We start from the raw sequence: 12,283 nt of genomic DNA, 5'->3' as shown, positions 1-12,283 counted from the left end.
GTACATCCTGTCCCTCAGGATTCCCTCCAACAACTTGCCCACCACCGAGGTCAGGCTCACTGGTCTATAGTTCCCTGGCTTGTCTTTACCGCCCTTCTTAAACAGTGGCACCACGTTTGCCAACCTCCAGTCTTCTAGCACCTCACCTGTGACTATTGATGATACAAATATCTAAGCAAGAGGCCCAGCAATCACTTCTCTAGCTTCCCACAGAGTTCTCAGGGTACACCTGATCAGGTCCTGGGGATTTATCCACTTTTAACCGTTTCAAGACATCCAACACTTCCTCCTCTGTAATCTGGACATTTTGCAAGATGTCACCATCTATTTCCCTACAGTCTCTATCTTCCATATCCTTTTCCACAGTAAATACTGATGCAAAATATTCATTTAGTATCTCCCCTATTAAAAACTAAACAGTAGAAAAGCCTTTTCATGAATAAAGTCCACTTGGTAAATAGAGAGAAGTTGGTGTTAATATCAGTTAGAAAACTTCAGGATGTATTTTTAGTTTTTTGAACTGTTTATGAATCTTGAGGTTGTTTTGATGTTTCCTTTTCCTGAAAACCAGTCTCTTGAAAATGTTAGTGTTGTGATGTTCTAATGAATGTTATAACAAAAGATAAAAGAAAATAGAACAATGTGATCTAATTTCATAGGACTCAACCTGCAGAATACTAGGTTATAGTCCAACAGGTTTATTTGGAAGGACTAGCTTTTGGACCGCTGTCACAACCATCTGATGAAGGAGCAGCGCTCTGAAAGCTAGTGCTTCCAAATAAACCTGTTGGACTATAACCGAGTGTTGTGTGATTTTTAACTTTCGAGGAGAAAGTGAGGACCGCAGATGCTGGAGATCAGAGCTGAAAATGTGTTGCTGGAAAAGCGCAGCAGGTCAGGCAGCATCCAAGGAGCAAGAGAATCGACGTTTCTGGCATGAGCCCTTCTTCAGGAATCTTTTTTGTTACTTCAAAAAACTCAATCAAGTTGGTGAGACATTATTTCCCACGCACAAAGCCATGTTGACTATCCCGAATCAGTCCTTGCCTTTTCAAATACATGTACATCCTGTCCCTCAGGATTTCTGAAGAAGGGCTTATGCCCGAAACGTCGATTCTCCTGCCCCTTGGATGCTGGCTGCCCGCTGCGCTTTTCCAGCAACACATTTTTAGCTCTGATTTTTAACTTTGTCCACCCCAGTCCAACAGCGGCATCTCCAAATCATGTTGGGTTCAATTACAACAACCATATAGCTAAATCTTCTGAATGTTTGCAACTTTGCTCGGCAATTAAATTATCATGTTGCTAGTAACAACTATTTTTGCAAAAATGTGGTCAATACTTTTTTTTACGAAATTGTTGCGCCTCCCATTAATTAGTTTGAGTTATTTCTGCCAAACTTCAGCTATTTTGGCACATAGTTTGTGACATGTATTTAAAATGCAAATAATGCTCCGACTAATGGAAACAAGTTTTTGGGTTATGTTTAATTTTCGTTGATGACGTTGGATCGGAATTTACATCTAGAGCAAAACCATCTATATCGCTTTCTCAAGCGCAACTAATCTCGATATGTAATTTTGTGAAACTGGAATACACAAGGTCGACATGTAAACCGAGTATTTGCCTGTTAGAATCACCAGGTCAACATGTTTCATTTAAAAAATTGTTTCACGACCCTACTTAATACGTGAATCTGATCTGTTATTATTTAATGTAAAATTTAATGCTTTATTCCTAAACGGCAGACAAAAATGTTTGGCATTTTAAGTGTCTTGAACAACATTTTATTGTAAAATTAAAAAGGGTTTCATTGCGTGTCTTTATATTTCATAAAATTTATTGCGTTTTAATAAAGATCAGCGAAAAAAAAACTGGCTGCCATATATTATTTAGTTTGTCATTCTGAGTTGTGCCCGAACAGTGTTTAGCTAGGTTGTCTTTCGTAATTTAATCATTTAGCCGAATAGAGTAAGAGTTGAAAGCATCTCTGCACGGTACGGTTTGTGAGCCGATTTTCTGTATTTAACCTCCGTGGCATTGATTTTAGTTTGGCAAGTATTGTTTTCGTGATGTTGTAGTCAGTACAATTGGAAGACCGGAGAGCGGCACTTAGCAATTGGAGTAGGTGGAAATGCACTAAATTTTAGGAAGCTGCTGAAACGAGTGCTCCATTGGTTACTGGTAATTTGCTCTCACGTGCAAATTATGTGTGCAACTCAAGTCAAGACTAAGATTTTGTACCATGTTATCTTCAGTCTTCCGTGTTTAATATTACATGGAGTAAAGGGTTGAAGTTTCCTAACGCGATTCCTTTTGTTAACGGAAGATAATTTACTTTGCATGCAATTCATGAATGATGGTTCCCTGCTTTAATTCTGCTAAGGTATATTTGCAAAAGTATTTTTCTTTTTAATGTTTTAAAACGTTCCTCCATATGTACGGAATGCAAACTTCTTATACCATGGTATATGTTGAAATAGCAGGATTGATTAACCTTAACGTGGTGACCAGATTCTCTCAACACAATGGAAATGCATATCGTGTTGTCTAATCAACGCCATTCGATTTTAATATTAGGCGCCTTAAAAATTCAGACAAAAATACCAGTTATTCAAATGATGACGAAGTTACTGAACTCAGATGTGATCAACACTCTTTATAGATCTGTTTAAAATAAAAATAATTTGAAAACACAGAACTATTTCAGCTTCCCGTACCAGCAATGAAACTTCTCACAAAAACTGCAACTATTTTTGAACAACAAATTATAAACATTGACCAGAGGTGGAAGTGTCTCCCTTTTCTCAAAAAAAAGTTAAACTAATCGCCTGTAAACGATATTTTTTGTGGTTATGATATATTTCACTGAGCTCTTGTTTGGACTGGACCCAATTTTGGTAGTTTCTCACGGGCTCGAGTGGTGTGTATTAACAGGTTCTGAGGAAGATTTGCTGGCTAAAGGCAGACAGTCCATTCGAAGCCAAGCTGTGGGCAACCAGAACTCCGAGAGCGAAATTCTGCTGGAGGGAGACGACGATACGCTTACTTCACTGGAGGAGAAGGAGATTGATAACATGGCGGGTAAAATAATTTATCTTTCTTCACACCAGCTTAACGTTATAACGAAAGCTCCTTGTGCAATTTCCCAAACTCAGTCCTGGGACTGTTGCTGAGACAGTGATGAATTGGTCTGATCCTAATGAAGCCAATAAAAATATCATTTTCCTTCGCAATTGCATCGGGAGCTCTAACATTACATTAGCATTTGACTTTCCACATTTCCCTGTGAGCTTGATTTGTCTCCTTGCGCTTCATTCTACTAACCTTGAAAAGTTTGCAATGAAATGACATGATGGTCCAGATTTTGTTTATGAAAATATCTGGAACGTCAGTGACTGATGTTATTTCTTGCCGCCGATAACTTTTTTATAACGGGTTCATATTCGGACCCGATTTCCAGCTCTAAACTTCTCTTTGAAGGAAATATTCCAGCGGAGGGTTTGTTGCTCAGTACATATTCACCTATCAGATGATTATGTGTACGTTTGGTCAAATTTGTCTTCAGAAATGCGGCACAAAACAAAAACCGTCAAGACTAAAATGGTAAATATTTCCGTAATATTTAGCTATTGTTCATAGCTGTTGCGCTGACAGGTCAAGTCTCCGCAGTATTTCGATATATGACACTGAAGTGTGTGTCGCATGGCACATGCCCTGAGCAGCAAACAAGTTACTGCGGCGGTATGATTTCACATTGCTTCAGATGTTATTTTTCCTTACACTTTCTGTTTATCAGTTATCTGGGGGCGAGTCTCCAAATTAAATATTAAGCAGGAGAAATAATGCCCATAAATAAATAAATTGGATTCAGATCGCGTAAAAAAGAATTCAGATGAAGTCGTCTTGCGGTAGATAGCATCTGGGTTAGCCCTGCACAGATGAGACTTTGGTCAAAGCCTTCCAGAATACAAAAAAATCATTTGATCGGTATGCGCAGTGATATCTCATTCTTTCGGATGCCCTCTCCTTAGCTTCCAAAATTATTTCGCTTGTAAGTGAATTTCAAGACAGGTGGCATTGCTCTGGCTGTGGGCACTGAGCTTGGCTGTTACCAAGCTGAGAACCAGGAAGGAAGATAACTGCTAGCTCTGAAGAGCGGGTCGCTGCCACGGCTGGTGCAAAAAAAAATGAGGATCGCGCTTTCCGCTTGGGTGGGGTTGGGAGCGGATTGCTGTCATCGTTGCGAGAGGCTGCAGAAACCAGACTGTAGCTATGCCTTTGGTTCCTCGGGGTGCCTGGGGTCGGGGACGCGGGGGCTGCTAATTGGAGGGCAAAGAGAGAGGAATAGCTAAAAGTGGAGGATGAAGTATTCTTCAAGCGGGAATAGAGATTAGCTATGATGCTGCATTTTGACGAGTCACCAAGTGTTCAAATCCGAATTTAATATACATAACACGCTGTTGATTTTTATTTCTTTGAGTTATGTCTGTACCGTGAATGCACAATGTACCGAGAAATGACGCTTTTAATGTTTGAAGCCTTTGTATTATAGTATAGCGTGGTCAGCCACGATAATTTAAATTGTATAGCGTTTCAATTAGAAACTGCTCTTTTTAAAATATTTAATCCACGTGTAGAATTTTGTGCTTCAATATTATTTTCACCCTGCCCTCAACGAAAGTAACAAGTGTGAAGTTGTTTTGCGATGTAACCACTTTGCCAGTACAGAGCAGATATATGCAGTAGACAGTGTAAAGGGGTGAGAGCAGAGTTTAATTATAAAATCTTGACATTGGGAATAGGATTAAGCAGTAATCCTTTCTAATAAAGTCTGCAGTGTAAATTAACTGGAAGTTATCAGGGGTCTCCTATAGAAGCCCATGGGCTGTGTGCAATGCCAGATCATTGCAGATGGCTGCTGTGTTCTCATTGTAATTGAATGTCTCACCGTGATTGAAAAATGTTATTTCTCCCCTGTATTACATGTTAATGCATTAAGGGCACGGCGAGACGGCAGAGAACACGAGATGGTGATTCCATCCATTTTTGAAAGAGCTTGGGGAAATCAAGGCGGTTTTGTATCTATCTGCTGACCATCTGCAAACAGTATATTGTAGACTGGGAATAGAGGGCAAATCCTACTCTAATCTCACATGAGAATCGCCCGCTATTGTCAAGGTGGCATACATTAAGATTGATGAGAGATTAAAGACTGCTCGGGTCTAAGCAATCAATGAAAATGACAATTAATTTGGAAATTTTTTGGCAATTACTCACGGAATGATTACCTCTACCAGTTCAGCGAGTGAACCTGGTTTTACGTCTTTTTTTAAATATAAGGCCGTGATTGGAGTAATGAAGTTTAGCTGTTCTGAAATCTGCCCAGGCTTCAGTTTGAGATATGCCCCACGGGCGCTTTTTCTTTTAGTAAATTCACACGACAATATTGTTGCAAATGTACTTTGGTCCATTTTTTTCGAAATTAAGGACCATGTGTATGTATTTCCTAAAATAACTCTTCGAAAAACATGCAGAACAAAGGGTGGTGGTTACTGCATTTCACTCTGTGGGTTGTTCTGAAATGAAAGATTTTGCGATGGAGATAGGTTAACCATGCTGTTTACGTTATTAAAAACGTTTCCCTTTGCCTTTTTCCTTCACCTGGCTTTCATAATTCTATCCTTTGGAGCACATCAGATAAAGCAGCTATCGCTTCTTATGTTTATGTTTAATGCTTGAATGCTTTTGCTTAGAAATAATCCTTCTATAAATCCCTTTGTACTTAGTGATCATTACAGTGAAGCGCATTCAGCTGTATACCAACTGGGCAGCTGTGAAATGTGGATCCCAGTATATCAAAGCAGTGGCTATTCGCATAAAAAAGCTGCGTCCAAATAAAAAGAGCTAAATGTGACCTCTTTCAGCTTTGTTCTAATAAAATGTTTTGACCATTTGCAGTCATGTTCAACAAAACCGCTCGGAAGTTGTGGATTAGATAGTGGTAACTAAAATAGTACGTTTTAACATGGCATCCAGTAAGTTATTGAAGTGTAAAGTTGCTGGTTATTGAAGCAAATTATTTTGCAAAGATGTCCAGTTAGGCGAGAACCAAGCATTTGAATTCTTAATATACCCCAGTGTTATGTTTACTCAGGGTGTATTGTGACCTATTTGATTTTCAGATTTGTTTGTAGACTTTATTTTCGTATTGCCTTTGTTTGCGTCCAAAATCATATTTTTGAGGAAGCTTTGTCTTGCTCGGACTGACAAAAGCTAACACCTTTTAGTAAGCCATTGTTTTACTTATTTCTAGGACCTGTGAATTTCACCACTGCTGCCCAGCTCATTGCGCCGGCTGTCGTTGCTAAGGGAACGCTGTCAATCACCTCTTCCGAGCTCTACTTCGAGGTAGATGACGATGATCCCAGTTATAAAAAACTAGACCCCAAGGTAAGTCGGCGACGACATAGCTGGGATACTTTTTTTAAAAAAAGATGACGGCCTTTAAGTACACAAAATTTTAACCTTAGAACAGCTGCTGGTGAACATAATGTTGCCTCATTTACGTCAGCGGGCACGATTTCTCTTGATCTTTACAAAGCAGCAAAATGGCATTGGCTTAGCGTCCGAACAGATACTGTTTAACAAAGACAGCACTATTGTAATTGCAGTACATATTGTATTGTATATGTTTAATATCAAGACTGATTCGTGATATAAAATCCAGTTCCAGCACTTAAATATTTAACTTCTAAAATTGCAATCGTACCTTTTGCTTGTAATCAAATACTTTAAACCATAAGCTTAAAAATGTGTTGCTGGAAAAGCGCAGCAGGTCAGGCAGCATCAAAGGAACAGGAGAATCGACGTTTCGGGCACAAGCCCTTCAGGAATGGAGAAGGGCTTGTGCCCGAAACGTCGATTCTCCTGTTCCTTTGATGCTGCCTGACCTGCTGCGCTTTTCCAGCAACACATTTTTAAGCTCTGATCTCCAGCATCTGCAGTCCTCACTTTCTCCTATTTTAAAACATAAACCATTTTCATTGGTCTGCTATATTAATATGTTAATTATATTGCAGACCAATGAAAATAATGCTTTATGCAAATCCTAAATTTTAAGCGTATAAATGTTCGACTTAGGAATAAAGGTATCAATTTTGAAATTAAAATGAATTTCCTATCCCCAGTGTAAATAAATATGAAATACTGATACTATTCAAATCGTGTCTATAGCTGATTCTACCTCGTTCAATCATCTAATTACAATTTCCTTGTCGCTTGTATTCGCTCTACATGCTCAAAAAAATTGTTTTATCACAATGCATTTAGTAATCAGCATTTATTTCTGTAACCTTCCTGAGTTGTGCTTGTCACTTACATTTATTATTTATATTTACAATACTGACAATAGAGTTCAATTAGTTCAGCTTCAAATGAATCGACACTAATTTTGAAACTTCATATCATTGCATGCATCCTCCTTCAATATTAGCGCCCTACACCTTCAGAGTACTACAAATAATTTCTGAAGTTGAAAAATGTTGCTGGAGATCTAAAATCGCCCCCAAAGCTTGAAACGTTTTCCACTATAACAGTGCTTTCTACCCTCCATTTCCACAATATCCACTCCGTTGGACTGGTCTGACTGTTTTTTGTAGCAGTGAGGTTTGGGCCTGCATTGCACTTTCAGAAAGGCTTCTGGAAGGATACTGGAACATGATTGAATATAGCTGGTATTGCAGTAGATGTTCAGTCCCATACTTCGAGGTTAGTGGGTGAACATATGATCATTTAACTGTGTTTAGAGTTAAAAGATATTAGACTTAGGTGGTACAGTCTTTACAAAAACAAACTTTATGCCACTTTCAAGTGTGGGAAAAAAAGTCGAAAAACCATTTTGTTAATCCACAAACTAATTCTAACTGTTTAAAATTATAGTAGCGCTTGCTTTGAAATACTATTAATGACGTGGAATGTATAAGGAATAAATTTAAAACGTGGACTCGGTTAAATTTAAGTTTAAGCAAGCTGCGATTTGTTGAACTGTTTGTACTAGATGTAGGTTTTTCGCTCAGATGCATTGTGAAAAACCGTTAAATATTGTAATAAACCAAGACTCACTGTCAGGCTTTTCTCATTAGGTCTTTGACACGCTTGACTGTGTAAAAGGAAATGAATCTTAAGAATCTATAATTCATAACTCGTTGTAAACCATTATTATTGATACTTCACGTGGGACTTTTTTTGGAGGTTTGCGAAGGAATATAGAGTTGTATAACTTGCAATGTGAAACCGCACTTCCGATCATCCTGGGAAAATACATGCCAAGTGTTATGTGCATTCCAATAACGTGCTTTTAGGGTGGAATATTCAAATCGCCAAAATAATAACGTTCCAAAGATTGGTTGTAATTTACGAGTTTTGAACTCTTCTGGACCTATAGCTAAATTAGATTTTAGTTGAAATTTACATAACAACACGGGCCACGCTTCAATCATGGATACACCTCATTGCTAACATTTAAGACAAGAGTGCCCTTGCCACTCATTTAGAATAGTTAATAACACGGTAGCTCTGCTTTACAGCCTTCAAAATGGCTTAATTTAACAGTATTGTTTGTAGAGTATTTGAAACATAAATGCACGGATCAGAAATACAAGAATTAAATTGCTCTTCAATTCTGACGGCGAAGCTTATTTGTGAAACCCGTTTTCCGTTTCTCTCTCTTCCCAATCGTGACATAGCTGTGGCCATTCCTTTTAAAGACTCGAAACCAAAACAGACTGACAAGCTCTTACCAGCTCAGATAAGATCTGCTGATAACCTCAAGCTTCACACTTACACCAGTTTGGTGTTTTAATTAACGACAGTAGCTGCAGAACTGAAATGAGACCAGTTCTAAAGCCTGTTGAATGCTCAGTTTGTTTTAAGTAAATATTTTTTGAACAGCTATTTCCAAGTCTAAAATTGACAACGCAATTCTCGTTGTAAATTACAGGAAACAATTACATTTTTGATTTGGATAGCTTGTTCACTACCCGATTATTTCTTCATTCAGTAAAAATCGAAGAACTGTCTCGACTTACACATTGCTTCCTCAGTGTTAGCAGTTTTTAACTTTTTATAAATGACGTGATTTTGGGAATTTGCATTATTAAATGAAAATGTCGATCTTGTGAAACTGTCTTGCGGAATGTTGTTGAACAAATTTTAAGACTGTACCGCAATTTAAAAACAAATCTAACCAGTCACTTTAAATATATCCATGATAATCACTCTAACTTGCAATTACTGAAAGATCCACTCAAGTTGGTTTTTAGAATAGAAACGCTCCTCAAATACATACTTGCTACTGTCAAAATTATGCTCCGTATTTGCATTTTTAGCAGCTAAATTGGGAGTAATATTTATGTTTTCTAATATGGTTATTTGTAATTTCAACCGATTAAATATATTGTGCCAAGTTTTCAGAATTTAAATGAATTTACATGTTCCGAAAAAAAATGTTAGCCTTGTAAAATCACCAAACACCTGTAGACAGTACTGTAAACTGTAACGTCATGATGACTTTACCGCCTTTAATAAATATTTCCGCCCTATCACAGTGATATTCGTGGATTTTACACTTTGTTTTCATTTGGAATTAGTTTAGTACAAAGTCTCATTATGTATTCCAAGTAGTGTCCATCAAATTAGACTTTTTGTAAGACTGCGGCCTAAACGTAAAGATTCGGCCTTGTTCGACTGCAGATGCTCTGGCGCCATTATCGAAGAGGTTCTAATGTTCTCTCGATTGAAAGTTTCCCTGGCACTTCAAAAATTTGGCGACGCAGCTTTTTGATGGAATCGAATAGTTCGTGTGCCTTTGGCTGTCTTTCTTCTCTTATTCTAAATTGTATAGTTGTAACGTGGCTGACTTTACCCTAATTCAGCACTTGTACTACAATATGTTTCTCTCCAATTGAACTTGCTAGATAGAGGAAAATTAACTCATGCGCTTATCTAAGAAATTTGCAATTGTGACATATTTTGCCTTTCCAAAGTATTTCGGAAGTGATGTTTGGAGTAATTACTTCTCTATGGTTTAATGCTGTGCGAAGTTTATTTTTCTCTCATTAATAGAGTTAGGAATTTCCAGAGATCAGCAACATATAAAATCATCTAAAGTTTTTAAAATCGTTTTAATAGTGTACAACAGAAATTACATTTAAATTTATTATTTAATTTTAAAGTTATGAATCTTGAAAGTGAAGAGTGAAATCAATTCACACTTGCAAATTCTTTGTAATTAAGAATGATCGAGGAAATTTAATATTGTATTTCTGATTGTAATTATATATAACATTTTGCCAGAAAATTATTTACAATTGGGGGACAATGTAACTATGGAATAACCATGCCAAAACGCAATAAATATATCAATAATGAAGCTAAATGAAACTATTCAGATGTAAATTAACGGACAAAAAATGCAGGTAACGTAAATAATTTTATTACCATTACACGTTTATTTTAGGGGCACAATGTCTGAGGTTGGCACGCAAAATACATTTTACAACAGAAGTTTTCTTAGCCTTTAAAAGACTGCATTTTTAAATAAAGGTTCCTCACAGGCTGACAACATCGAGACAAAACTGTCACATTTAGTTTAAAATGTACCTTGAATCTCTTTCATCTCTAGTCCGTTTGCTGTTCAAATCTTTTTGTTTTAATTATTTATTAAGTTCAAATTGGTGTACCTTGCAATAATTGTTGAACACGTTTGCTGGAAATGTAAGTTCTACTATAGCTTATCGAGACTTTTTGCGTTGGTAAGAATTTCTCTCGCCAATCGCCATGTCTGTTTAGCCGCACTTTCCAGAGCCGAATGAGGCTTTCCTTGGAAAAGATCTAGGTTTGGAAGAAAGTAATGAGGACACCTCCGGCACTGGAGACAAGAGATGAGCTGGAGCAGTATGCCGTTGAGGCGGTCGCCAAGGCATGACTCGTCCCAGTCGGTTTCTCTGGGGTGTTTTTCGCATTCGTAGAGTAATAGTGTCTTCATGTGGTAGTTATTGAGGGGCTGGCCTGGCAACTCGAGGTGTCGATCGCGCAAAGTCTTTAAAATGGATAGGCACTTTTTCCTACAGCCCCCCAGCAGTAGCCTATTTTCAGCTTCGCCGAACTGTAAAACCCAAGCGTCGCTCTCTGCCGAGCTCTGCTTGCCTGTCAGGGAGTAGCACTCTTTGGACAGGAGATTAAAACCTTCAGCTTTGACTTCGGCAACTCGGTTCGGACCGGGCCAAGGAATGTGCGGCATGGGCCACTGAGCCGCACTCCTGGGCCAGATGCCCGTGCATTTAAAAGCTGGCGTGATCTGTACTACATAGCGCTCCCTGATCCTTAACTTTACCTCGCTTGTGTCCGCAACCATCTTCACCACATCTCGGTAACTGCATTTGTCCACTGCCTGTGCCACTAGGGTCTGAAATCGGGAACGGATCTTTCGGGCTGATAGGTAACCTGAAGCTGTAATAAACTCGACCCAAAGGGACATGCTCCTCTTGCGTCCGTCGCTCAGTTTTAGCACGGCGCAGCCAGGCAGTGAGCCGTCGTCCACGAAATTGAAGACCCCCATTTGGTTCAGATAGAGGACCACCTCAAACTCTGTTGGAGCGATCACCTCCAAGCCTTCGAAGCGCGTTTCGATCTCGCTAAGAGAGCTGATGAAGCGAGGTTCTTGGACTTCTACTTCTTTAAGGACGTCGGAGACCACTTTGCACACTTCTCGAATAGTCTTGGCAATCGCAGCTTTTCTAGCCTGGCATCGCTCGTTGTAGTATTTGTTTAGCTGGTAGACCAGTTTGGCTTGAGCCGCGATCATGTTGGGACTCAGGTCCGGGCTGTACACCGGAGTCTCGCAATAGGTTGAGGAATCCAATGCTTCCCGATGCTCTGTGGGCACCCACTTTTTCACTGGTGCAAACTTGAAACAAGTGCATTAAATGTAATTGGATAGCGACTAGAGAGAAGTCAGCAAAACAAAATACAAATATCAACTAACTCTAAATTAACAACTTGTTTCTTTAAAACGAATTGGTTTTAGCGGTGGCGATTGTTGCTGTTTTAAAGCGTTGAGTGTGAGTGACGAAATGTGGATATTATCTTTCATTTCTTTCTCTCTGCCCCGATTGCTGATTTGGACTGTTTTTATTCTTCGGGCTACTTTCCCCCACGCTCGGGAAGTGTGGAAGACTTTAGTTTATGAATGGTCCCCTCTGAACCGGGCATGCGCATTGAG

General features: G+C 38.8%; 2 protein-coding genes across 3 annotated transcripts in view; one reads left to right on the top strand and one right to left on the bottom strand.

Moving 5' to 3' along the window:
- lrba (LPS responsive beige-like anchor protein) overlaps positions 1 to 12,283 on the top strand; it is an 875,634-nt gene that overhangs the window by 490,294 nt on the left and 373,057 nt on the right. For both annotated transcript variants that reach the window (XM_043699606.1, XM_043699616.1), the window contains exons 38-39: positions 2,938 to 3,084; positions 6,317 to 6,453. In XM_043699606.1, the coding sequence (XP_043555541.1) occupies positions 2,938 to 3,084; positions 6,317 to 6,453 (284 nt within the window). The remainder of the gene's footprint in view (positions 1 to 2,937; positions 3,085 to 6,316; positions 6,454 to 12,283) is intronic.
- mab21l2 (mab-21-like 2) lies at positions 10,787 to 12,041 on the bottom strand. Its single transcript, XM_043699629.1, has one exon. The coding sequence runs from the start codon at positions 11,864 to 11,866 to the stop codon at positions 10,787 to 10,789; it is 1,080 nt and encodes a 359-aa protein (XP_043555564.1). The 5' UTR covers positions 11,867 to 12,041.

This window comes from Chiloscyllium plagiosum, chromosome 1 (genome assembly GCF_004010195.1).
Source record: "Chiloscyllium plagiosum isolate BGI_BamShark_2017 chromosome 1, ASM401019v2, whole genome shotgun sequence".
NCBI lineage: Eukaryota > Metazoa > Chordata > Chondrichthyes > Orectolobiformes > Hemiscylliidae > Chiloscyllium > Chiloscyllium plagiosum.
Note: the sequence above shows the minus strand (reverse complement) of the source record. Positions and strands in the feature narration are given on the sequence as shown.

What these genes read in the sequence shown, in the direction of transcription:
- mab21l2 (XM_043699629.1), bottom strand. Translation starts at nt 11,866, where the DNA reads ATGATCGCGGCTCAAGCCAAACTGGTCTACCAGCTAAACAAATACTAC.